The sequence below is a fragment of the Gigantopelta aegis genome, chromosome 14, assembly GCF_016097555.1.
Source record: "Gigantopelta aegis isolate Gae_Host chromosome 14, Gae_host_genome, whole genome shotgun sequence".
NCBI classification, from domain to species: domain Eukaryota; kingdom Metazoa; phylum Mollusca; class Gastropoda; order Neomphalida; family Peltospiridae; genus Gigantopelta; species Gigantopelta aegis.
The window spans coordinates 15,814,687-15,841,732 of NC_054712.1; the positions used below are offsets into that span (position 1 = coordinate 15,814,687).

At 36.7% G+C, this 27,046-nt stretch overlaps 1 protein-coding gene across 2 annotated transcripts; it reads right to left on the reverse strand.

Moving 5' to 3' along the window:
• Positions 1–266: 266 nt before the first annotated feature.
• Positions 267–26,806, reverse strand: LOC121389044 (insulin-like growth factor-binding protein complex acid labile subunit). 2 transcript variants are annotated; one of them, XM_041520652.1, is made up of 4 exons: positions 26,614–26,806; positions 17,210–19,497; positions 1,384–1,499; positions 267–561 (listed from the first exon to the last, which is right to left on the reverse strand). In XM_041520652.1, exons 1-3 carry the CDS (start codon positions 26,637–26,639, stop codon positions 1,444–1,446), a joined length of 2,370 nt encoding a protein of 789 aa, XP_041376586.1. In that variant the 5' UTR covers positions 26,640–26,806; the 3' UTR covers positions 267–561; positions 1,384–1,443. The 2 variants fall into 2 exon arrangements, with proteins under 2 accessions (XP_041376586.1, XP_041376585.1); XM_041520651.1 differs by lacking the exons at positions 267–561; positions 1,384–1,499 and having other exon boundaries at positions 16,283–19,497.
• Between the last annotated feature and the right edge of the window lie 240 nt (positions 26,807–27,046).

The following is a 27,046-nucleotide window of genomic DNA, read 5'->3' on the forward strand; positions in this document are numbered from 1 at the left end:
GTACATAATTTATATTAATGTATTTATCTATGGTTTAAATGAAGTTTTCTTAGCTCCGCTATGATGTTCATTAGGGGAGCTTTTCTAATACTGATTTGTCTGAAGTCCATCCGTCTGTCAACTTTTCTAATACTGATTTGTCTGAAGTCCATCCGTCTGTCAACTTTTCTAATACTGATTTGTCTGAAGTCCATCCGTCTGTCAACTTTTCTAATACTGATTTGTCTGAAGTCTCCGTCTGTCAATACTGATTTGTCTGAAGTCCATCCGTCTGTCAACGTTTCTAATACTGATTTGTCTGAAGTCCATCCGTCTGTCAACTTTTCTAATACTGATTTGTCTGAAGTCCATCCGTCTGTCAACTTGTCTAATACTGATTTGTCTGAAGTCCATCCGTCTGTCAACTTTTCTAATACTGATTTGTCTGAAGTCCATCCGTCTGTCAACTTGTCTAATACTGATTTGTCTGAAGTCCATCCGTCTGTCAACGTTTCCTTTGAAGTCTATCTTCTGCTAAGTTTTGATTGAATTGTTCTGAATCGTGATCCTCTGGGGCACCCTCTGCAAATTAATAACAGAGAAAGTTATAATTTTGTTATTAAATGTTTTAAGTTCTGAAACTTGGCATAATTATTCTCTGGGGTAGTCTAAGCAAACTAATAGAGAGATACATGTAGTTTGAAAATTTTGAATTTGCTAAGTTTTATTAAATTTATATTGTTTAAATAGAAGTCTATTTTGTCCTCAAGTTTTGATTTGATAGTTCCAAACCTTAGTGTAAATATTCTTAGGGGTAGTCTTCACAAACTAATAGAGAGATATGTTGAACATTTTAGAATTTTTATTAAATGTTTTTAAAATTTAAATTGATATTCTGAAAGTGTTTTGATCGGATAGTTCTGAAACTTGGTACACATGTACTATGATTCTATCAGGGCAGCTTCACAAACTAATAGAGATATCTTGGAAATTTTTAATTTTTATTAAATTCAAACATTTTAAATAGAAATGTAACCTTGAAAATTTAAAACTTTATCTTCTAGAGTTTTGATTGAATTTTTCTGAAACTTGATATAAGTATTCTCATGGGCTGTCTTCACAATAGAGATTTTGGAAATTTATAATTTTTATAAAATTTTAAATAGAAATAGTCTATCTTCTAGAGTTTTGATCGAACAATTCTTAAACTTTGTAGTATGATTCTTGAGGGCAGTCTTCACAAATTAGTAGACATTTTGGAAATTTTATTAAATTTTAAAAATTTAAATAAAAATTTAACTGAACATTTTCATTCGATTTTTTCTTAGAGTTTAAAAACTCAGAATATTTAAACTGAAGTTTTACGTTCTTCTATGACATTCGTCAGTGGTGCTTTTCTCTTACTGATTTGTCTTGTGTTGTCGGTCCTTCAGCTTTTACTTTGAAGCCTGTCTTTGTAGAATTTCAATTGGATTGTTCTGAAACTTGGTACATTGATCCTCTGGGGCACTCTCCACAAACTAATAGATATTTGGGAGAAAAAAAAAAATTTGAATTTTTATTATTAAATTTTTTCTAATGAAAGTTGAAAATTAAACAGTGGAGCTCTATAGGCCTATACATGCAGGCTGTGTGTGACTGGTGTATAAACAATATACTCTCACATCCATTCTAATGTGGAATCGTTGGCTTCCGTTTGACCAGCAAAGCTATACTCCATACCAGTAGTGTGCGAAACATGACAAGGAACTAACTTAATAGTACACTACTGAATGATTAATTTAACCAGCATAGTCTACACTAATGCACTATAAATTATACCGTACCAAGTTCAAAACTCCATGGGAATAATTACCGTAGGTGCATATTGTATAGATACAAAACTGAAAGAATGAATATGGAACTCATTTTGATTTAATACATGTGTAACATGTTTTAAATGCAAATACTGTAGCAAAAGTAGATTTAGCCCAGTTGTAAAGAGCAGCCTGTCGGGGATCAGTCGCCATCGGTGGGCCCATTGGGCTATTTCTCGTTCAAGCCAGTGCACCACGACTGGTATGTCAAAGGCCATGGTATGTGCTATCCTGTCTGTGGGATGGTGCATAAAAAAAAATCCCTTGCTACCAATGGAGAAGTGTAGCAGGTCAAAATTGACAAATGTTTGACATCCAATAGCCGGTGATTAATAAATCAATGTGCTCTAGTGGTGTCATTAAATTAATTAATCATCAGCTATTGGATGTCAAACATTTGGTAATTCAGACATATAGTCTTAGAAAGGAAACCCGCTACATTTTCCTATTAGTAGCAAGGGATCATTTATATGCACTTTCCCACAGACAGGATAGCACATACCATGACCTTTGACCAGTTGTAGTGCACTGTTTGGAACGAAAAAAACCCCAATTAGTTGAGTAGCTCTACCGAGGTGCTTCGATCCCCCTTATTTATCAATATCATAGGCGTCAGAAGATGCTGGTGGTTGGATATATATGAAAGGTCCAAAGGAATAATCTTTCATATCCATAGATAATAATTAAGTGTAATTAATATGCATAAACGTTGTTATCCAGATTTAGGCATTTTCGTTTGATTCAGGCAAAAATCGGTCTGCCACACTACAAAAATAGGAGCCCTTGTGCTTATGTTAGCCTAACTAAACTTCATAGGATGGAGTGAGGAGGGGGGGGGGGGGGGGATCAAGAGGCACTGGCAACAAAAACAAACAAATTGTTACAATATATATTTATTAAGCAAACAAACAAACAAATTAAAACAGTTAATAGATCTACTACTTGATACTGCAGTCTCGAATATATTTTAAAATAACTTCTTGATACTGCAGTCTCGAATATAGTTTAATGTAACTTCTTGACACTGCAGTCTGGAATATAGTTTAATGTAACTTCTTGACACTGCAGTCTGGAATATAGTTTAATGTAACTTCTTGACACTGCAGTCTTGAATATAGTTTAATGTAACTTCTTGACACTGCAGTCTCGAATATAGTTTAATGTAACTTCTTGATACTGAATATAGTTTAATGTAACTTCTTGATACTGCAGTCTTGAATATAGTTTAATGTAACTTCTTGACACTGCAGTCTCGAATATAGTTTAATGTAACTTCTTGACACTGCAGTCTCGAATATAGTTTAATGTAACTTCTTGATATTGAATATAGTTTAATGTAACTTCTTGACACTGCAGTCTGGAATATAGTTTAATGTAACTTCTTGACACTGCAGTCTTGAATATAGTTTAATGTAACTTCTTGATACTGCAGTCTTGAATATAGTTTAATGTAACTTCTTGACACTGCAGTCTTGAATATAGTTTAATGTAACTTCTTGACACTGCAGTCACGAATATAGTTTAATGTAACTTCTTGACACTGCAGTCTCGAATATAGTTTAATGTAACTTCTTGATATTGAATATAGTTTAATGTAACTTCTTGACACTGCAGTCTCGAATATAGTTTAATGTAACTTCTTGACACTGCAGTCTGGAATATAGTTTAATGTAACTTCTTGACACTGCAGTCTTGAATATGAGTACGGCTCAGATCATGGGTACACTGAGTGTATGTTGAACAAAAAATCAATTTTCAAAGGATATGTAAAAAAATTCAAAGTTGCTTTTACAACTATGTCCAGGAAAGACTTTATAGAACCTAGTAGGAGCAAAGTTTGCTATGTTTGGTTTGCACCAAGTTCAGGAAAAAGCTAAAACGACAGTAATAGTGGGTAAAAACCATGGCCATTTTGTTACATCATGACGACTACAAATTTTGATCAACAAATGCCCCATGTACAAAAGCAATATACAGACCACAACTACCACCTAACATAAGATAAATACTCTTGTTATTTTCTCATTAAATTGTTTCCATGTATATTTAAGTAAATTGCATGATTTTACTGGCGATAAATCTACATTCCGCTCATAACCATTAGTGTCTTATTTACATTAATTCTAGACGACGCATGTATCTACTGCAACAAAGTGTTTTTTCGTCACAAAGACCACATGGCTTAATATGTACACTTTAGTACTGTACACGGGGAAAAACTGAGATTTGTGATTGTAAAATTACGTAATTTATGGTCATATATGTAACTCGCAAGTGATTGGTGTCCTGTGCGTTATGAGCGAAAGAACACATGCTGCAACTTTGGGTAAAATTGTGATATGTTCTAAATTTGCTTAATACATTCCACAAGTTGTTTACTAAAAGCAACGCGTCATTGGTTTGTGCCAAGCACGTTGTGATTTACAAAGAGAGCTTGATCTGCGTTCGTGTCTGTTGGTTTTGACACATGTTATGAGAGGAAGACAATTTGATCCAGGGACGTTTTTCTTCAATTTGGTTGATAACCGAGCAGTGCACACGAATGGAAGGTTAGTATTTCTTTTGTTAATATTTATTCTTTTTACTTGACACTTTGTGATAAATTTTATGACGATAAATGCATTTTTGATGGTCATTCTCTCACCACTAGAATCGCGTCTTCGTTATGAGCAGAAGTGATAGTTCGCATATAACATGCCTAATTAATTAAACCAGCTTTATGTTGGTGCACATTAATGAAATAGTGCTTGAAATATATCCGTCTAATTTTTGTAATAAATAAGCAAAGTTTAACCCAATTGTAACTCATGGTATTCTGCTCATAACACAGACACCCATTTTATTTTAATTTTTGGAGTCTTTGTTATGAGCTGAAGTGATTGTTTGCAAATCAATGTACCTAATTAATTAAACCAGCTTTATGTTGGTCCACATTAATGAAATAGTGCTTGAAATATATCTGTCTAATTTTTGTAATAAATAAGCTAATTTTAACCCAATTTTAACTCATAGTATTCTGCGCATAACACAGACACCCATTTTATTTTTATTTTTGGAGTCTTTGTTATGAGCTGAAGTGATTGTTTGCAAACCAATGTGCCTAATTAATTAAACCAGCTTGATCTTGGTCCACATTAATGAAATAGTGCTTGAAATATATCTGTCTAATTTTTGTAATAAATAAGCAAATTTTAACTCAATTGTAACTCATGGTATTCTGCTCATAACACAGACACCCATTTTTGGAGTCTTTGTTATGAGCTGAAGTGATTGTTTGCAAATCAATGTGCCTAATTAATTAAACCAGCTTTATGTTGGTCCACATTAATGAAATAGTGCTTGAAATATATCTGTCTAATTTTTTTAATAAATAAGCAAATTTTAACCCAATTGTAACTCATGGTATTCTGCTCATAACACAGACACCCATTTTATTTTAATTTTTGGAACCTTTGTTATGAGCTGAAGTGATTGTTTGCAAATCAATGTGCCTAATTAATTAAACCAGCTTTATGTTGGTCCACATTAATGAAATAGTGCTTGAAATATATCTGCCTAATTTTTGTAATAAGTAAGTAAATTTTAACTCATGGCATGCTGCTCATAACACACTCCATTTATTTGTTGAAGTACAAGAGTACAAAGCTTAAAAAAAAGCCTTTTATGTTGTCTTTTGAAATATTTTGAACTTTTAATTATCACCAATGTGATAATCCACATCCTTTTGATACTACAGATTCAAAGTGAGGTTGAATGTATTGTATAGTAACACCTCCCACCTGTGTGGCCCACCTGTGTCTACCTTTAGAATTTTTATTGCCCCTAATTGCCACCTGTTCTAAAAGATGTGTTAACAAGACTAGCCACTTTGTTCTTTGTAGTCTTTGATGGTGAAACAAAAAAGGGTTAAAGTTCTTTTATTTTGTGTTTCATGTACTTCTATTCGGTAATCAAAATCTTTGAACAGAAAAGTTTTAAGCAGATGTCTGAACAGTCTTTTGAGGATTATTTTAGTTAGTCTTTGTTATGGCCGAAAAAACTTTAAATAATCAAAATCCATCTTTTCGTTGGCTATTTATGTAGGCATTTTCATAACCATAGCAACCACAAACTTTAACAAAAAAATGCTACAAAAAATATTGACTTAGTTGTTTTATCTATAAACATAACTTTTAGGTATCATTTTATGTTAACCATTGAAAGTTTTTTTTTTTACATTTTAACACTTTATTACAAGGAACCTGGAAGTAAAATACAATTAGACCAAATTAAATAATATGTGTGGCTCGGGTTACCTGACCGATCCTAACCCCCTTACCCCCTTTTGCCATTTGTGCCAAAAAAAACTTTATGGAATGTACAAAACAGATTTAAGTTTTGGATTAAATTACTTAGTTATTTAAACCTCTTGAAAATTTATTTGGATGTTGACAACAAACCTTGTAAGATAAACAACAGAATCAACAGCACAAACATGAAACAAATGTTTACATTTTGTCAGTACATTGTACAACTACAAGCTTGTTATATAATGTGACATTTTCATATTTTGCAGGTTGAAAGTGTTGATGACGATGGAACAGAGCTGCGTTTCCTGAGGAAAATGGGGCAGCACTATGTCATGTCTGATGTATTGGACACCTCGTTTTTTTTTCTCCAATAAGATCCTGGACATTATGCCTGTTCCAAGGATTTCTTTTAAAGACACAAATTGCCTACATGATTTCCGTTTAGTATTGGATCCCAGTGATCAAATTACAAGTTTTATTCCAGTGATTGCCAACTATTTTTTCCTCATATTTCGTTTATTGTTTTTTTTTCTCCCAATCATTAAAGTAAGATGTTATAACTGAACACTAATTGAGAGGCAATATTATCCTGCTGAGTATATTTACAGAGCTTCTACTTCCAATCTTTTATATTCATTATAAAAGTGAACTCGAAATATTACAAAGATTCAGTTTTTAAAAACATATTTTACCGGTTTTCTGTGTCACAAGTCTATAGCATATATATACTACTACATTGTATTTTTTTATTTTTTATTATTACTCAAGACAAGCTAACACATCCTAGGAATGATTAAGTCATTCTGTCAAATGGGGTCACATCTGTATGATTTGCAGTGTTTTATGATGTATTTTGGCATAATCAGTGTCTGGGTTATGCGCAGAAGGTGATTTGAAATAGTCTTTCTACTTCAATGTGTGCTATTGATTTTGGGTTATCATAAATGATGAATAAATCTATTTCCATGTACCATATTGTGTTCATTGTTGTATATGTCCAATGGTGTTAGTTTTCTTTACCTGGAAACTTTTTTTTTTTAATCTGCTGCTCATAACGGTGTCTATTTTACAGTGTCACTTCTAAACTTTAAGTATATACACAATTTGGGTTTTTTGGTGTCTTCACATAGTCTTCCACTTATTCATGTTTGTTTTTGGGTTTAATTGTGAAATGACCTTATTTATTGTCAGTTACTATGCATCACAAGACACCATGTTATGAGCAGAAGATATGCATGTCTTGCTATGAAATGCTCCGTCAAGAGCAAAATTCTTATGTTCTTGATCTGCAAGTTATAAATCTACATAGTTTAGATATCAGTCAGTAAATTAGTGTCATTTCACATGATTTGTGCAAAGTTTAATATTTGACCTAGGTGTAACAGTTTCTGTACCCATGATCTGAGCTGTACTCATATAGTTTAATGTAACTTCTTGACACTGCAGTCTTGAATATAGTTTAATGTAACTTCTTGACACTGCAGTCTTGAATATAGTTTAATGTAACTTCTTGACACTGCAGTCACGAATATAGTTTAATGTAACTTCTTGACACTGCAGTCTGGAATATAGTTTAATGTAACTTCTTGACACTGCAGTCTCGAATATAGTTTAATGTAACTTCTTGATATTGAATATAGTTTAATGTAACTTCTTGACACTGCAGTCTCGAATATAGTTTAATGTAACTTCTTGATATTGAATATAGTTTAATGTAACTTCTTGACACTGCAGTCTTGAATATAGTTTAATGTAACTTCTTGACACTGCAGTCTTGAATATAGTTTAATGTAACTTCTTGACACTGCAGTCACGAATATAGTTTAATGTAACTTCTTGACACTGCAGTCTGGAATATAGTTTAATGTAACTTCTTGACACTGCAGTCTCGAATATAGTTTAATGTAACTTCTTGATATTGAATATAGTTTAATGTAACTTCTTGACACTGCAGTCTCGAATATAGTTTAATGTAACTTCTTGATATTGAATATAGTTTAATGTAACTTCTTGACACTGCAGTCTCGAATATAGTTTAATGTAACTTCTTGACACTGCAGTCTCGAATATAGTTTAATGTAACTTCTTGACACTGCAGTCACGAATATAGTTTAATGTAACTTCTTGATATTGAATATAGTTTAATGTAACTTGACACTGCAGTCTCGAATATAGTTTAATGTAACTTCTTGACACTGCAGTCTCGAATATAGTTTAATGTAACTTCTTGACACTGCAGTCTCGAATATAGTTTAATGTAACTTCTTGACACTACAGTCACAAATATAGTTTAATGTAACTTCTTGACACTGCAGTCTCGAATATAGTTTAATGTAACTTCTTGACACTGCAGTCTCGAATATAGTTTAATGTAACTTCTTGATATTGAATACAGTTTAATGTAACTTCTTGACACTGCAGTCTGGAATATAGTTTAATGTAACTTCTTGACACTGCAGTCTGGAATATAGTTTAATGTAACTTCTTGACACTGCAGTCTTGAATATAGCTTAATGTAACTTCTTGACACTGCAGTCTCAAATATAGTTTAATGTAACTTCTTGATATTGAATATAGTTTAATGTAACTTCTTGATACTGCAGTCTTGAATATAGTTTAATGTAACTTCTTGACACTGCAGTCTCGAATATAGTTTAATGTAACTTCTTGACACTGCAGTCTCGAATATAGTTTAATGTAACTTCTTGATATTGAATATAGTTTAATGTAACTTCTTGACACTGCAGTCTCGAATATAGTTTAATCTAACTTCTTGACACTGCAGTCTGGAATATAGTTTAATGTAACTTCTTGACACTGCAGTCTTGAATATAGTTTAATGTAACTTCTTGACACTGCAGTCTTGAATATAGTTTAATGTAACTTCTTGACACTGCAGTCACGAATATAGTTTAATGTAACTTCTTGATACTGCAGTCTCGAATATAGTTTAATGTAACTTCTTGACACTGCAGTCTCGAATATAGTTTAATGTAACTTCTTGATATTGAATATAGTTTAATGTAACTTCTTGACACTGCAGTCTGGAATATAGTTTAATGTAACTTCTTGACACTGCAGTCTTGAATATAGTTTAATGTAACTTCTTGACACTGCAGTCTTGAATATAGTTTAATGTAACTTCTTGACACTGCAGTCTTGAATATAGTTTAATGTAACTTCTTGACACTGCAGTCACGAATATAGTTTAATGTAACTTCTTGACACTGCAGTCTCGAATATAGTTTAATGTAACTTCTTGATATTGAATATAGTTTAATGTAACTTCTTGACACTGCAGTCTCGAATATAGTTTAATGTAACTTCTTGACACTGCAGTCTGGAATATAGTTTAATGTAACTTCTTGACACTGCAGTCTCGAATATAGTTTAATGTAACTTCTTGATATTGAATATAGTTTAATGTAACTTCTTGACACTGCAGTCTCGAATATAGTTTAATGTAACTTCTTGACACTGCAGTCACGAATATAGTTTAATGTAACTTCTTGACACTGCAGTCTCGAATATAGTTTAATGTAACTTCTTGACACTGCAGTCTCGAATATAGTTTAATGTAACTTCTTGACACGGCAGTCACGAATATAGTTTAATGTAACTTCTTGATATTGAATATAGTTTAATGTAACTTGACACTGCAGTCTCGAATATAGTTTAATGTAACTTCTTGACACTGCAGTCTCGAATATAGTTTAATGTAACTTCTTGACACTGCAGTCACGAATATAGTTTAATGTAACTTCTTGACACTGCAGTCACGAATATAGTTTAATGTAACTTCTTGACACTGCAGTCTCGAATATAGTTTAATGTAACTTCTTGACACTGCAGTCTCGAATATAGTTTAATGTAACTTCTTGACACTGCAGTCACGAATATAGTTTAATGTAACTTCTTGATATTGAATATAGTTTAATGTAACTTGACACTGCAGTCTCGAATATAGTTTAATGTAACTTCTTGACACTGCAGTCTCGAATATAGTTTAATGTAACTTCTTGACACTGCAGTCTCGAATATAGTTTAATGTAACTTCTTGACACTACAGTCACGAATATAGTTTAATGTAACTTCTTGACACTGCAGTCTCGAATACAGTTTAATGTAACTTCTTGACACTGCAGTCTCGAATATAGTTTAATTAACTTCTTGACACTGCAGTCTTGAATATAGTTTAATGTAACTTGACACTGCAGTCTCGAATATAGTTTAATGTAACTTCTTGACACTGCAGTCACGAATATAGTTTAATGTAACTTCTTGACACTGCAGTCATGAATATAGTTTAATGTAACTTCTTGACACTGCAGTCTCGAATATAGTTTAATGTAACTGTTTTATTAAAATATCTTGGAGACTGCAGTATTAACAAACAGTCCACATTTAATTTTCTGTAGCACACAAAATTCTGTAATTAATATTTATGTTAAAAGAATACATTCATTACATATAATTCGCTTTAAATGTATCTACCCAGCAGTAGACGTGTGTATATGTATCTTCAAAATGTTAATTAGTCTTATAATTTCAAGTTAGTGTCTTGACAAATCACCAGTTAGTATCTCAACAAAATTGAAGTTAATATCTGGGGAAAAAACCCTTTAAGTACACTTTTAAAACCTACATTTGTATGTTATAAACAAATACATTATAGTGCATATAATTAGATGCTACGGTCATACTCACCCGGAAAATTACACTGAAACAAATAATTGCTTGGAATAGGGGGGTAGGGGGTGGGGGGGTTCGACCCAACACCCCTACCCACCTGCATATGTGCCTGATGGCAACCATCTCCTGAAACAGGCAGTCAGTAATGATATTAAAATCAAATAAATGTATTTTAGTGACTAACTGTATGGCAGTGGAGTAGAAGATTTCTATCATCTAGTAACCAACTAAGCTAGAAAGCTTTCTTTTCCAAAATTAATAAGTTTAGTATTTTTTGCTGTCCCAACTAATACCCCAAGACTAATGTATCAAAGATGGTGGTATGTGCTGTCCTGTGGTCATCTGGTAAGAGTGGTCTAGATATGTGGCTACAGCAGGTTTCTACGGTCTCACTCTAAACTACAAGTTTAAAGTTTGTTTTGTTTAACGACACCACTAGAGCACATTAATTTATTAATCATCGGCTCAGAAGACAGAGTTGGAGGAAACTGACAGAAAGGGTCGAAACAAACTGAAATCGTGGGAGAAACTAGAAAGTTTTTTATATTAAGATAATGAGAATGATAGGCAGAAGGTGATAGATGATAAAGTTGAATGAATGTGTGAGCCAGCTTTGATAGGATTTTAACCACTGTTGTCAGCTTGATTGTCAGCAGCTTATCCACTAGACCACGGAGCTCACTAAACTTTCACTGAAACCAGCTTAAAATATATTTCACTGAAACCAGCTTAAAATATATTAAAACCATCGACTTTTCATCAGTGTGAAACTGACACCATCAGGAAAATAAACAAACTAGTGAGTAAACACAGTAGTAAGACCTTAGCTCGAGTCCCCTCCAGCTCTACCCCTTATTAATATTGATATGTCTATTAACTGTTTTAATTTGTTTGTTTAATTAATAAATATGCCTCCACTCCACCCCCTCTACATATCAATGTCAATAAGGGGTAGGGCTGGGGTGGGGTGAAGGGACTTTAGCTAGTAAGACCCAAGACGGTGTCGATGTGTTTTGGGACTTAAGTGTCTGTTTAAACTAAACACAATACACATTTAATAATCAATTTCAATGCCCCATTTCATATAAAATATGCACAACAACTAAATTTCAGATCTGGCAACACATAGGCAGCATTATAAACACACTACTATAATAATACATCACTACTAATAAAACCATGAAAGAAAAACATTAAATACATATGTAGTACATGCAAGTAGACAATATATTTTTAAAAACTATCATAAATAATGAAATTAACTTTTTAAAATTTAAAACACACTGACACCACTAGAGCACATTCATTAATTAATCCTCAGCTATTGGATGCCAAACATTTGGTAATTTTACAACTTAGGAAACACACTGACAGGATAGCACATACCACAGCCTTTGATACACCAGTCATTATATACTGACTGGCTGGAACGAGAAATAGCCCAATGAGCCCACATTATAGTGCATATATATAATTAGATGTTACGGTTATACTCGCCCAGAAAATACACTGAAAAAAATAATTGCTTGGAGTATTGGGGGGGGGGGGGGGGGGAGAGAAAGGTTCGACCCCAACACCCCTACCCACTTGCATATGCGCCTGATGACAACCATCTCCTGAAACAGGCAGTCAATAACGATACCCATCGACTTTTCATCAGTGTGAAACTAACACCATCAGGAAAATAAACAAACTAGTGAGTAAACACAGTAGTGAGACCCTAGCTCAAGTCCCCTGCAACCCTACCCCTTATTAATATTAACTATATATATATATCTTTTTTTATTTTATTTTAACTGTTCGAGCTAGTAAGACCCAAGACAGCGTCAGTGTGTTTTGGGACTTAAGTGTCTGTTTAAACTAAACACAATACACATTTAATAACAATCAATTTCAATGCCCGATTTCATATAAAATATGCACAACTAAATTTCAGATCTGACATCACATAGGCAGTATTATTAACACAGTACCATAATACATCGCTACTAATAAAACCATGAAAGACCAACATTAAATACATATGTAGTACATGCAAGTAGACAATTTATTTCTAAAAACTCCATCATAAATAATGAAATTAACTTTTTAACATTTTGTTTAACGACACCACTAGACCACATTGATTAATTAATCATCAGCTATTGGATGTCAAACATTTGGTAATTTTACGTCTTAGGAAACCCACAGACAGGATAGTACATACCACAGCCTTTGATATGCCAGTCATTAAACACTTGACTGGCTGGAACGAGAAATAGCTCAATGGGTCCACCGACAGGAATCGATCCCAGACTGACTGGCTGGAACGAGAAATAGCTCAATGGGTCCACCGACAGGGATCGATCCCAGACTGACTGGCTGGAACGAGAAATAGTTCAATGGGTCCACCGACAGGGATCGATCCCAGACTGACCGCACATTTGACCTGAGCTTTACCACTTTTAAAATGTTTTGGATATAATTTGCAACTAGATAATTGACGTTTCTCTGTAAAGTGTAAATGTACAAACTAATTTTAAGGCACTGACCCTGACCCGAGTTATAAAACATTGTCAAATAGTTACCATTTTAAATTACACATTTGGCCCTTTTTCCATTAGAGGGACGGGATTTAGCTCAGTCGGTCGAGTACTAACTTGAGGTGGCTGCGTCGCAGGATCGAATCACCTTGGTGGATCCATTCAGATGATTGAGGTTTTTCTCGTTCCAACCAGTGCACAACTGGACAAAGGCCGTGGTATGTGCTTTTCTGTCTGTGGGAAAGTGCATATAAAAGATCCCTTGCTGCATTTGGAAAAATGTAGCGGGTTTCCTCTGATGACTGAGTGAGAATGACCAAATGTTTGACATCCAATAGCCAATGATTAATTAATCAATGTGCTCTAGTGATGTCGTTAAACAAAACAAACTTTATCTTTCCATTAACTCAAGTCACATCCAGCCCTCTTCTTACTGATATTGATATGTAGGGTGGGGTGGGTGTGGAGATGTATTTATTAAACAAACTAAAACAATAGGTATATTATTATTAACGGTTAATACATGTAGATATATTATATACATACATATCAATATCAATATCAATAAGGGGAGGGCTGGAGGGGACTCGAGCTATCTAACCAATAACACGATTCTGTGTGCAATTTCTAGTGCCAGATTCTGTGCGCGGGAAAGTAATGAAAGGTAGTGTGGTCACTGCATCCAAGAAGCATATCATTTTCAAATCACCTATTGTGAAGACGAATAGCCCCAGTGTAAGAGAGCTAGACGGACATTTGGATGGTTGGTAGCCCTCTTACCGCCAGAGTACTCGGGACTATTAGAAGAAGAGCAACATATAATTTGACACACCAAAATGAAGGAAGGAAAATTATGTTTTATTTAACGACGCACTCAACATATTTTATTTACGGTTATAGAGTGTCAGACATATGGTTAAGAACCACACATACATTGAGAGAGGAAACCCACTGTCGCCACTTCATGGGCTACTCTTTTCGATTAGCAGCAAGGGATCTTTTATATGCACCATCCCAAAGACAGGATAGTACATACCACGTCCTTTGTTACACCAGTTGTGGAGCACTGGCTGGAACGAGAAACAGCCCAATGGGTCCAGCGACGGGGATCAATACTAGACCGACCGTGCACCAAGCTACGTCCTGCCCCCACCGAAATGAAGCAGCCATAACGGGTTGCTTAACGAGATTTATAAAGATTTGGGGGAAACCCTAAGATCCGGGGGAATCCTGTTTGGTATTCATATGCAGGCTAGCTGGATCCGCACCACGATCCGATCGAAACATGGAAACACTTCAAGAACAACGCAGCCGTACTTTCATTTCATTTCAACTTATTTTCGTGCTAATATCCAATAAAAGTTCAAGCTTTCTGTCCTGGGCACACACATCAGCTATCTGGGCTGTCTGTCCAGGACAGTGGGTTAGTTGTTAGTGATTAGTGAGAGAGAAGAGGGTGTAGTGGTCTTACACCTACCCACTGAGTCGTTAAAACTCACTCTGGGTGGCAGCCGGTATATGGCTGCGAACCCAGTACCTACCAACCACAACACCATTGAGGCTGGTGCAGTCGTACTAATTGGAGCACAGCTTAAGGTGGGCAGTAGTTCAGAGGGAGTGGGGTGGGGGTCTGGTATTAGTGCATGCGCCAGTGCCATACTTGGTATCACCTGGGCAAGCAAACTCTTGTGATGTTTTTTTAATAGTCTATGCCTGTTGTTAATAAATTCATGTGACTTTTCTAAGGAGTAGCAATTTGGTGCATACCACCCGTAAACATAATGAGGGTTGAGTAAACAAACTGTATCATAACTTTGCAACCAATGAACATAGTCACACAAATTACCAGTCAAAGTGTTCATAACAAACCCCTCTACAAAGTGATATACGATATGTACAAATTGGTTTTATAATTAGGTTACCAGGTGTGAAAAGGTCATGACGTGTTGGTGTTTTTAAAAAATCTGACCCCTTGCCATTAATAATTTCATGTCTGAGGGACTATTTCGTCGTAATTACACAGAATGTGAATGATACACAAATAATGACACCTACATATGTGTTAGTTTGTAGATGGGTTTAATATAAAGTAAAGTAAAGTTTGTTTTATTTAACGACGCCATTAGAGCACACTGATTTTTTATCTTATCATCAGCTATTGGACGTCAGACATATCGTCATTCTGACACTGTTTTAGAGGAAACCCGCTGTCGCCACATAGGCTACTCTTTTATGACAGGCAGCAAGGAATCTTTTATTTGCGCTTCCCACAGGCAGGATAGCACAAACCATGGCCTTTGTTGAACCAGTTATGGATCACTGGTTGGTGCAAGTGGTTTACACCTACACATTGAGCCTTACGGAGCATTCACTCAGGGTTTGGAGTCGGTATCTGGATTAAAAATCCCATGCCTCGACTGGGATCCGAAACCAGTACCTACCAGCCTGTAGACCATGGCCTAACCACGACGCCACCGAGGCCAGTATGGGTTTAATATAACCATTCTGAGTGGTAATGTGTGGCTGTGTTTATTGATTGAAAAGTTATGATACATTTTGTTTCCCCTACTCAGAATTTTAATTTATTTATTTATTTTTGTTACATTGGAGAATTCGAGGAATCCCTTCGGGATCATTTGCCACGTGTCATTGTGCGCCCTACCCCCAAACAGATTTTCTGGACCCGTCACTGGTGTCATTAAACAAAACAAAATTTAACTTAGTTATCGCCTCATTGTGTTTACGGGGTGATATCAACCAAAAAGATAATCCTTTTAAAAGTCTATTACATTAATCTTATTAGCCACAGACACAGGACTTTTCAAAAACCACCCTGTGAAGTTGCCCGTCAAGGTGATACCAGTTCATAAAATTTCAGGGTCTGACCCATGGACTAAATCGCTTTTAGGGAATTTATTGTGAGGGACAGTGAGAAAATTGTTGATCGTGTGTGCATATTTATTAAACCGAAGAACACTACATTAATAAATGCTGATCAACGCATTGTTGCAGTGCAAAAGTTTCCCTCTGTATGATTCGGAGAAATTAACGTTTTCTTAGCCGAAAGTCGGCCCAAGTCGCCGAGATATTAGCCGTAGTGAGAAGTCCAAGTCACCATAATATTATGGAGCGATTTCAGAAACAAAATCACACAATTAACAGACGTCAAGACCCCGACTTGTTTAGTGTTATAGCTCACTTGGCAAGCTGCAAGGAACCTCAATCCTGGCATTTGGACATTTGTGTTTGTATTAAATTCTTATTTAAATATCTCACAGGGAACGTGTTAAACTGTGCATACAGTAAGGACTTGAATTAACTTGGGTATTTGTAATGCAGACTTGAAATACTTTACATGTTACGACATACACTGGCACACATTAGTATAATGGTAATACTCTGCTTCCACTTGCCTGTATTTCACCAACTATCTGTGGGATAAAGATTCAAACAGTCTGATATCGAGATGCGCGTGGCTCCATAACAGAAGTTTCTCCTGCTGCGTGATCCAACTTGTTGATGAGTTGTTCCTTGAAATCATTTTCGGCAGTGTTTATGTCAGGCCATTCAATAAACTCCCTTCTTTCAAGCATTCTTTGGAGAATCTTTGGTATCTTTTTGGGTGGGAGTTTTCCAACTTTAACCACAGTGTAATCATCAATCAATCCATCTATTTTAGCATTGACAATTTGATATAGTTCAAATAGACAGAATGTACACTCAATATAATTCTTGGTCAGAATAATGTACGCATGTCTGCTGCTATGGATGCATTCATCAATGCACGCAACCGTATATCTGCCAATTTGGAAGTCCCTACAAGCAAAACAAAGATGAAAGTTACCTTCAAATGCCTTTCCATTGAGCTCACCTTTGTCAATTCCAGGCAAAAATTTATCAGCAACCCACTCCTGGTCCAGTTCAGCACAAGATATGTAGGCATCAAATTCCTCGATTTTCCCTGGAATTACTTCATATTGGCCACGGCGCTTTCCAGTGCACCTACAGGACTTTGTCATTCGATACCATCTCAACTTGACAAACCATCGGTTTCTATAAAGACAACAACCCAGAATGAAAGCTAAGATGAAACCACCACCAACAGCTCCAATAATGTAGTACATGGTGTAATCAATGCAGTTAATGTTGGCCAAGCAAAATTCTTCCACTTTCTTGTTGTGCCATGTTGAAGGGGAATTACAGAGTATCTTATTCTTTTCCTGTAATTTAGTTTTTGTTGTCTTCATCCAGCGGCAGAACTCCTTGAAATCACAAGTACATGCGAAGGGATTATAAGAGATGTTAATCGACTGCAGAGGTGGAAGATTTTTCAGTGATGTCATTGATAGTGTCGATATCATATTGTTACTCAGATCAAGTGTCTTTAGCGAGTTTGTCGATGCAAACAGATCTCTCCCCCAATTGGAGATCCTATTTTTCTCAAGATTAAGCTCTTTTAAGGATGTTAAGTCCATGAATGTGGCATCACGGAGGACACTGATGTTGTTGTTGGACAAATCAATGGTCTGGACCTTTGTTAGTCCTGTCAGCAGTTGGCTGTATCTGTCTCCAGCAAAAATGGGTCCAAAGTCATTGTTTTTCAAATTAATGTGCATAAGAGAACTTAAACCCTGGAATATATCCAAAGGAAGAGAGTGACACTGGTTGTCTGCCAGACTTAAATTCTCTAGAGACGAAAGGGTGGTAAACAACCCTGGAGTCAACGGTATGACCTTCAGGTTATTTCTGCTGAGGTCCAGAGAAACTATTCTAATCAGAGGATTGAACAGTTTCCGGGGTAGTGTTGCAATTTTGTTGCTGTCCATATACAGTTTTCTGAGATTTCGCACCCCGGTAAAACAGTTTTCGTGTAGCTCGTGGATACCATTCTTACTCAGGTGGATTTCTCTGACATTTTTAAGATTATAAAATGACTCATCAGCAAGACTGACGATATTATTTCCATTTAAATAGAGTTTCTGTATGGAAGGTGGTAATCCTTTTGGGACAGCGGTTAAACTGTTGTCGTGCAAAAACAATATAGTAATGGCAAGGTTCTCAAATGCTGTTTCAGAAACATCTTCGATTTTACAGGCAGATAAATCAATTGTTAGTAGTTTTGGAAGATTTGCAAAAGCTTTATCCGGAATAGCTTTAATTTTGTTGTTAGACATCAGCAGATATCTTAAGGAACTATTTCTCAATATTGCAAATGTATTGGATGGTATCTTCCCATCAAGCTGCAAGTTTCTAATATCGAGAGAAACTATTTCAGAATTCCGCAGTCCAGACAGTATCTTCTCCAGCTGTTCAGCATCAAGTGGGTTCTGTCCTATCCTCAAAGACTGAAGTTTGTTCAGATAACTGAATGTAACGTTATCCACAGACTTTATATTACATCTTGATATCTCAAGTTTCCTCACATTTGAATTCTGTAAATGTCTGAATGTGTTATTTGTCAGTACTCCAATAGGGTTGTTGCTAAGAACGATATCATTTAGGTTATGCACGTCAAGGAAAGAAATGGGAAATGTGGCATTTCTTACTTGGTTTCCTTCCATAATCAGAGACTGAAGGCCAGTGAGGTGCTTCACGCTGGGTATTACCTTGAAACGATTGGCTGAAAGAGATAGATACTTCACTGATTGAGCATACTCAAAAGCATCATCATCAACACTGTCGAGATAGTTGGTTGTAAGAGTGACTCGCGCCAACAGAGGACATCCGCTGAAAGCGTTCTTCATGATATCAGTAATCTGGTTGTTCCTCAGATCCACACTATTTAGGGTCAACAGGTTTCCAAAAGCAAAGGGGTAGATGGTCGCTATCACATTGTGATCCAAAAACGTCACATTCAATTCCGTTAAGTTCCCAAATGCATACGAAGGAATGTTGGAAATGAGATTATAACTCAACTCGAGATATTTTAAATGTTTAAAGTTCTTGAAGACTTTCTGTTCAATTTGTGAAATCCTGTTATGACCCAGGTACAGCTTCTCCACCACCCATGGAACGTCCAGCGGTACCTGCTGCAGTTCTTTCCCCTGACAGTTGACAGACATCAGACCTTTGCTGCAGAAACACACCATTGGACAGTGATGTCGGCTGACAGCACTCGGTATAACCAGTGCCAACAGAACCACTGGAACAACCACTAGCCTGAAAACACATAATTTTCTGTAAATTAAAACAATCCAATTAAGGTTCAAGCACGCTGTCCTGGGCACACAGCTCAGCTATCTAAGGCTGTCTGTCCTGGACAGTGGGTTAGTTGTTAGTGGTTAGTGAGAGAGAAGAGGGTGTAGTGAGTCGTTAAAACTCCCTCTGAGTGAGAGCCGGTGTACCGGGCTGCGAATCCAGTACCTACATGTACCAGACTTATGTCTGATGGCTTAACGACGACGCCACTGAGGCTGGTCGAACCCCATTTCAGCTTATTTTTGTGCCTATCCCATGAAGGTTCAAGCATGATGTCCTGGGCACACACCTCAGCTATCTGGGCTGTCTATCCAGGACAATGGGTTAGTTGTTAATTGTTAGTGGTTAGTTGCAGAGAAGAGGGTGTAGTGATCTTACATCTACCCATTGAGTTGTTAAAACTCACTCTGGGTGACAGCCGGTGTACCAAGCTGCGAACCCAGTACCTACCAGCCTTATGTAAAAAGAAAGAAAGAAAGAAATGTTTTATTTAACGATGCACTCAACACATTTTATTTATGGTTATATGGCGTCAGACATATGGTTAAGGACCACACAGAGTTTGATAGGAAACCTGCTGTCGCCACTACATGGGCTACTCTTTCCGATTAGCAGCAAGGGATCTTTTATTTGCACTTCCCACAGGCAGGATAGCACAAACCATGGCCTTTGTTGAACCAGTTATGGATCACTGGTCGGTGCAAGTGGTTTACACCTACCCATTGGGCCTTGCGGAGCACTCACTCAGGGTTTGGAGTCGGTATCTGGATTAAAAATCCCATGCCTCAAATGGGATCCGAACCCAGTACCTACCAGCCTATAGACCGATGGCCTAACCACGACGCCACCGAGGCCGGTCTACCAGCCGTATGTCTGATGGCTTAACCACGACATCAGTCGAACCCCATTTCAGCTTATTTTCGTGCTTTTCTAATGAAGGTTCAAGCATGATGTCCTGGGCACACACACCTGAGTTATCTGGGCTGTCTGTCAAGGACAGTGGGTTAGTTGTTAATTGTTAGTGGTTAGTAAATGAGAAGAGGGTCTAGTCGCCTAACACCTACCCTCTGAGTTGTTAACACTCGCTCTAGTCGCCTAACACCTACCCACTGAGTCGTTAACACTTGCTCTAGTCACCTAACACCTACCCACTGAGTTGTTAACACTTGCTCTAGTCACCTAACACCTACCCACTGAGTCGTTAACACTCGCTCTAGTCGCCTAACACTTACCCACTGAATTGTTATCACTCGCTCTAGTCGCCTAACACCTACCCACTGAGTCGTTAACACTCGCTCTAGTCACCTAACACCTACCCACTGAGTCGTTATCACTCGCTCTAGTCGTCTAACACCTACCCACCGAGTCGTTATCACTCGCTCTAGTCACCTAACACCTACCCACTGAGTCGTTAACACTCGCTCTAGTCGCCTAACACCTACCCACTGAGTCGTTATCACTCGCTCTAGTCACCTAACACCTATCCACGGAGTCGTTAACACTCGCTCTGGGTCAGAGCTGGTACCGGACTGCGAACCCTGTACCTACCAGCCTTTTGTCCGATGGCTTATCCACGACATCACTGAGAGCCCACAGATTTTCACCTAAGTTCAAGGGCCATAACTGTCAAAAAGGAATAATTTCCATTTCTGACAGAGTTATGGCCCTTGAATATATTCCTGTGAAAGTCAAACTTGGTCTGGCCATGACTGTCAAAAATGGGTAAATCTCCATGAAACTAAAAATTTATCTGTAACTTTACATGATAAAACTATATACAAACTTATCTTGAGGCATTGCAAAAACAAATGTTCGAAAAACTATATGTGGGACAGATGGACAGATCAACATATCCAGACGTGCATAATGATGGAGACGAAACCTGTAGTCCTCTCTGGCTGGATCAGTAAGGGACAAATAAACATTTACTGTAACTGCTGTAACATAGCAAGATAGATACGACATTTGGATGAGCCAAATATAATTTCTTAGCATCTTAGATAAATTATAATACAATGGCAATGTTCTGACTGCAGACGCGGATTCAGGGGGGGGGGGTGGGGGGGATGGGTGTCAAGGGTGTCTGGACCCCCCCCCCCCCCGCTGATAACGGGAATATACTTCAAATCCATCTAAAGCTATCTTCAAATATGAAAATTTCCTATCGAGGGGGGGGCCCTTCAAAGGCTCAAGACTGGACCCCCCCTGCTAAAATTCCTGGATCCACCCCTGGACTGATAATTTTCAGCTGTTTCAAATAATGTTACACTGGTGTCTGAAGCGGGGATGGTGGTGGCAAACAGTAGCGATGGTTTATATATATTTGTACATGTATTTATGTGTGTGTGTGTGTGTGTGTGTGTGTGTGTGTGTGCACACACACTCATTTTGGCACCTTCCTACACGTGATATCTTGTATATATTGCCTATTAGGAGGGTACATCTTGTTGTTCTGAAATGGGAGACATGTTGACGGGGTTAAAATCCGTTTCTATAAGTTATGTGGAGCTTTCTGTGAGAAAGTGCATAAAGGAGTAATATGGATCCCTATTGTTAAAGTTTGCTTTGTTTAACAACAACACTAGAGCACACTGATTAATTAATTATTGGCTATTGGATGTCAGACAATGGATAATTCTGACATGTAGTCATTAGAGGAAACCTGCAACATTTTTCGTAATGCAGCAAGGGATCTTTTATATGTCGTTCTACACCAACAGGAAAGAACATACCACGGCCTTTGACCAGTTGTGGTCCACTGGTTGGAACGAGAAAAAACCTATCTACATGGCGGTAATATTTTATTTATATTTATTTTTGGGGGGTAGAGGTGGAGGGGAAGGACTTTCCTTTGGCACTGTCACTAACCCTAACTCTATTATAAGTATTTATAATGTTCTTTATACCTGACAGTGCCAAAGGAAAGTCCTACCCGTACCGCCCCCTCCCCCAACCAAGGTGACATATACTGATATAGTGGCGCAACATATATCATTGTTTAGCGCACACGGTATAGGCAAGAATCAAAACACGAGTAACAAAATGTACGTAGGATACAGTGCTGTCCCGTGTATCGGCGCACCTAAGCTTTCAAGGACCATTTTCTATGTGAACATTGTGAAATATTTAATAAAATGTGTCTCTCACCAATGAAGAAGTGCATAATCTGAAATACACTACAAACTGTTTTATGTCTGTAGTAAATAAATATTTTTAAATTGGTGCATAAATATAGGCACCCCCTTGTATCCAAAACGATTTGCATGTCCGGTGATTCGGCGCAGTAGATGTGGCTCGTAAACCCCGCTATTTATAAACCGCCCATGACCTCACTTTTAGCCCTTAAACGCTACACTATTGTCCCAGAATTATTTTAGTACTTTTTTGTTTTGTCTTGTTAAAAATATTACTATGAAAATGAACGATCACATATGACCCATCTCATGATCAGTTTCGGAATCGTTTTCTTGAGTGGCACAGTACTGCAGATGCATACATGTTCATTGTCATGCATGGCTAAGTTGCCTACATGGATTTTATTTTTCTCGGGTAGATTGTGCACACACATGGATCTTATTTCGCTTTTATTTTTTATAACAATGTGACAATTGTGAACTGGAATGACTGTCAATTAAGGTGTAAAATTTTCGTTTTGTTTGCTTTTGTCTGTGTTTTCTTTTTCGGTTTAAATAAAAAATGACCGAACAAATATAATTACATTTATACTGTTTACTATAATTTTTAAAATGCGGGAAAGGTGTTTTTAGACTGGTTTTAACATTCTTAAAGGGACACACCCTAGTTACGGCTAGTTGTTAACCATTACGGCGTTGTTTTTCGCTATTAAACCCATTTTTTCACAAATAAAACTGCACTTTACTTACCGTTTATTATTTAGAATATACATTTCCATTCACCTGAAGTGTTTTTTGGTAATCCTGGTAATCCTGGTTTTAATAATACCACAAAATGCATTTTTCTTATTTCTTAAAAATGCACGCATGTTTGAGAAAAAACCGTTGAGCAGACACGGTCTAATCTATTTTTAGACGGGATATTTTCATTTCAATGTCACAGACGTTGGTATACCACGTGACCGTTACCATTTTGGTTCGGTTTGTTTTCTCGTGCACGGTTCGCGCAATCAACATCCGATTTGTTGTTGTTCATTTGTGAGATTTTTCTTCACAGTTCGTGAACATTTTCAGTAACAATAAAGTTCACACAAGTAAGTGTCTCAATACAAAACGTTACAAACCCTTAAAACCAATAATTTTGCTAAGTCTTACGATATCTGGAGAGGGGATACAACCAGGACAGTTGGAACAAGTCCAGGAGAGGTGAAAAGAACGCACCCCAAGTCTGTGCGCACTCTGTGAAATTTGTCATGACATAGGCATTGTTGTGCTTCAAGCGACATCTACCGGTGACATCAGAATACTAACTTTCAAAATTATTTCAAGCAATTGGGACATGGGGATTCCCATGGTATTTATCGATATAAAACCTGCTTTTTCACTCCATTTGATAAAAACGTGATCTAAGTGTGTTACAGGTTTGTAGATTAACCAAATTATAATGTATTTTCGCTGGATGGAACTAGGGTGTGCGGCTTTAATATCAATAAGGATGACCTACTTCGCGTTTATAAACACGAAAACAGGTGAATGATTTATTTTGAAATTATTATATAATTACTGATAATTCTAAAAAAAAAAAAAAAATGGCACCCTTAACAATAAATATGTTGATACTTGATTAACTATTGAAAAAGGAATTGAACTTTAATTCGTTAAAAACTCCGACAACATGACAACTTCCCAAGCATACTTAAAGGAAACATGTCACGTCACGTAAACCATATTTGGCACCAACCATGTACAATTAATTATAAATTGAATCACCTAAAAAAAAAATATATAAAAAATTAATTACTTAAAATATCTCCATAAAAGAACCCCAGATACGAGCTCTTAGCGGAAATTGCCGATCTTTAATGAGCAGGGCAATCACGAGGTCCCTGACGTCAGAGACGCGTCGCTTGATCTGAAGCCTTACACTTAAAAGCATTAGTCCGTACCACTCATAAAGAATCTAAGACTTGCACAGCTTACCAAAACAATGAGTGTTCGTTCGCAAAACGTTTTGCCGTATCAATATGAGCTGTTAGTAAATGAAGAAAGACACACATTTACTTACAACAGTGATACTGAAGAAAAAACGGATAGCGAGTCGGAGGGTGGAGAAACTGATGGTGCCAGACCAGACCGGTCGACCAATTTACAGCCCGGAGCCCGAAAGTAACCCGGAGACAAACCAAAAACTCTGATGCTAATGCCGAGGTGTATACTGTTCATATTTAGCATGAAGATACACCTCGATATGATGTATTTAAATATGTAAAAAATATAAATGTAGGACAAACATTTTTTTTTTTTTTTTTTTTTAGAAAATATCGCATTTTTTATGTTCGGGCTGTACATAATGAAATCTGTATGCACAGTGTAAACAAACGCTCTAATTTACGACAAGGCGCTTCACTTTCATTAACCTGGCTTGTAAAACAACATAAATGACTTGAGAGTATAATCAACTTTTAAACTAAATATATTTCTATTTGCATCAATAGAACGAAATGGGGTTATAGTATTTTTCTCTCATAAAAAAAAGTAGCATATTATTAGGCTTATTGGTAGGGTGCGTTAGAGTAAAAACGACCACTCACGATACCCAAGTGATAATTTTCTTTTCTTTGGTACTACGTAATTGGTCAGTTTTGTAATTTTAGATGGGAAAGTCTACTTAATCAAGGGTTTTACAGCATTATTTACAGTAATGAAGCAGGGCGGCTAATAATGTCCATTAACATTGTACTATAGTCGCGACAGGTTACGCCACAATACCCTGTTATCTTAAAAAAACTGGCACGTATTTTGTACGCATGTCTAGACCGTGGTAATCACTTACCTGGTCGATACCCTGCAATATACACCTGCCAATCAGGAATCACATGTGCAGGCCACGGAAAGAAAGGACCAATTAACTAAAACAACACTCCGATTCTCAAGTCAGCCCGTGGATGAAACATAATAGTTATTTCGACACCGACAGTAGTGGGGTTTTTTGTATTGAACTTCGTGTTGCTTTGGGGCTTCGGGCGATGAGGAACGTTTTTGTAACGTATTCCGCCCGAAGATTAAAAACATTATTTAAAATTATTATTGTTTTCTACACGTTTTTTAAAAACATATTTAAATACATCGTACTGAGATGTATCCTCATGCCAAATCCCATGTTTGTATATGCCATATTTAATTACTTATTGACGTTTCCTTCTTCGGACGGTGAATACAGATTTTGTTATGTAGGCCTACAGCCCTAACATGAAAAATCTTTTTTTTTCCAAAAAATTAATAAATAAAAAATTCTACATTTTTGTTTTAACATATATAAATACATCATGCTGAGGTGTATCTTTGTGCCAAATATGTACAATGTACACCTCGGCATTCGCAACCGAGTACTGTTTTTTGTCTCCGGGTAACGTTCGGGCTCCGGGCTGTAATTAGGCGGACACCAAAGTACTATGCGGTGTTGGTGTCCAATCTTTTCTTTTGCGATAAAATACACGCGTCTTTCTTCGGATACAATCCTTTGGAAAACCATAAAAAGACAATCCCGATCGTTTAAACTGTTTATTTTTACACCCGAAGGCCGCGCAGTACGGCACTGTTGGACTGAAAAGATCGTAAGCCCCTTACTCCATATATAAACAGTTAACAACAATGGAAGAGTACAGCGGCTCTGACGTCACTTCCCTTTTTTTCCGAACGCTCACGAAGAAATATGCATAAATCGTACTTTGATACTGGTTAGCGCAATTTCTTCATTTTAAGTTAACTACACGTATTTTATTGTTATAAAGTTATTTGTATATTATTTTTATATCATTTTTCTTTTAAAATGAGCTATAATATGGTCTCGTGTCATGTTTCCTTTAAGCAAAATACCAAGTGCGCCGAATCACCGGACGCACCGATACACCGGACACGGTTGTACAGAAAACAGTATACGAACCACATGATAAATCCTAATCCGAACATGTTGAACCGTTCATCTAAACGCACGCAGCGTGTTTAAACTGCCGCCCCCGCCAAGTCATGTGCGTGATCAGGCACGGAAAACCCTCACTGTTGTCATAAACAAAACAAAGACGCCAATACCAATAACTTAGGACTTTCCCAGCCACGTAAGCATTTAAGTCCCACCATCTTTACATATCGTGAAGGGACTGTCTCATTACTACCAGCGGGTGAGTTACGGTGAATGAGTTCTGGCGAACAGAGTCGGCTGGCAATGAAAATTAGCTCCACTATTACATGTAATAGTGGAGCTAATTTTAATTAGATTAGCAATGCGTAAGAATAATTAATGCAGATTTAGGCCTATTCAACTACATAATCATTCGTTTAGAATAAAACTATTATGAAATGCACTGCAAGAATCTTAA

Bases quoted from the DNA above. Each gene is read 5' to 3' on its own strand.
- LOC121389044 (XM_041520651.1), bottom strand. From the start codon at position 26,639: ATGTTCGGATTAGGATTTATCATGTG. The intron at 19,498-26,613 runs GTTCGTATACTG...ATGTGTTTTCAG, and splicing joins GGATTAGGATTTATCATGTG to GCTAGTGGTTGTTCCAGTGG.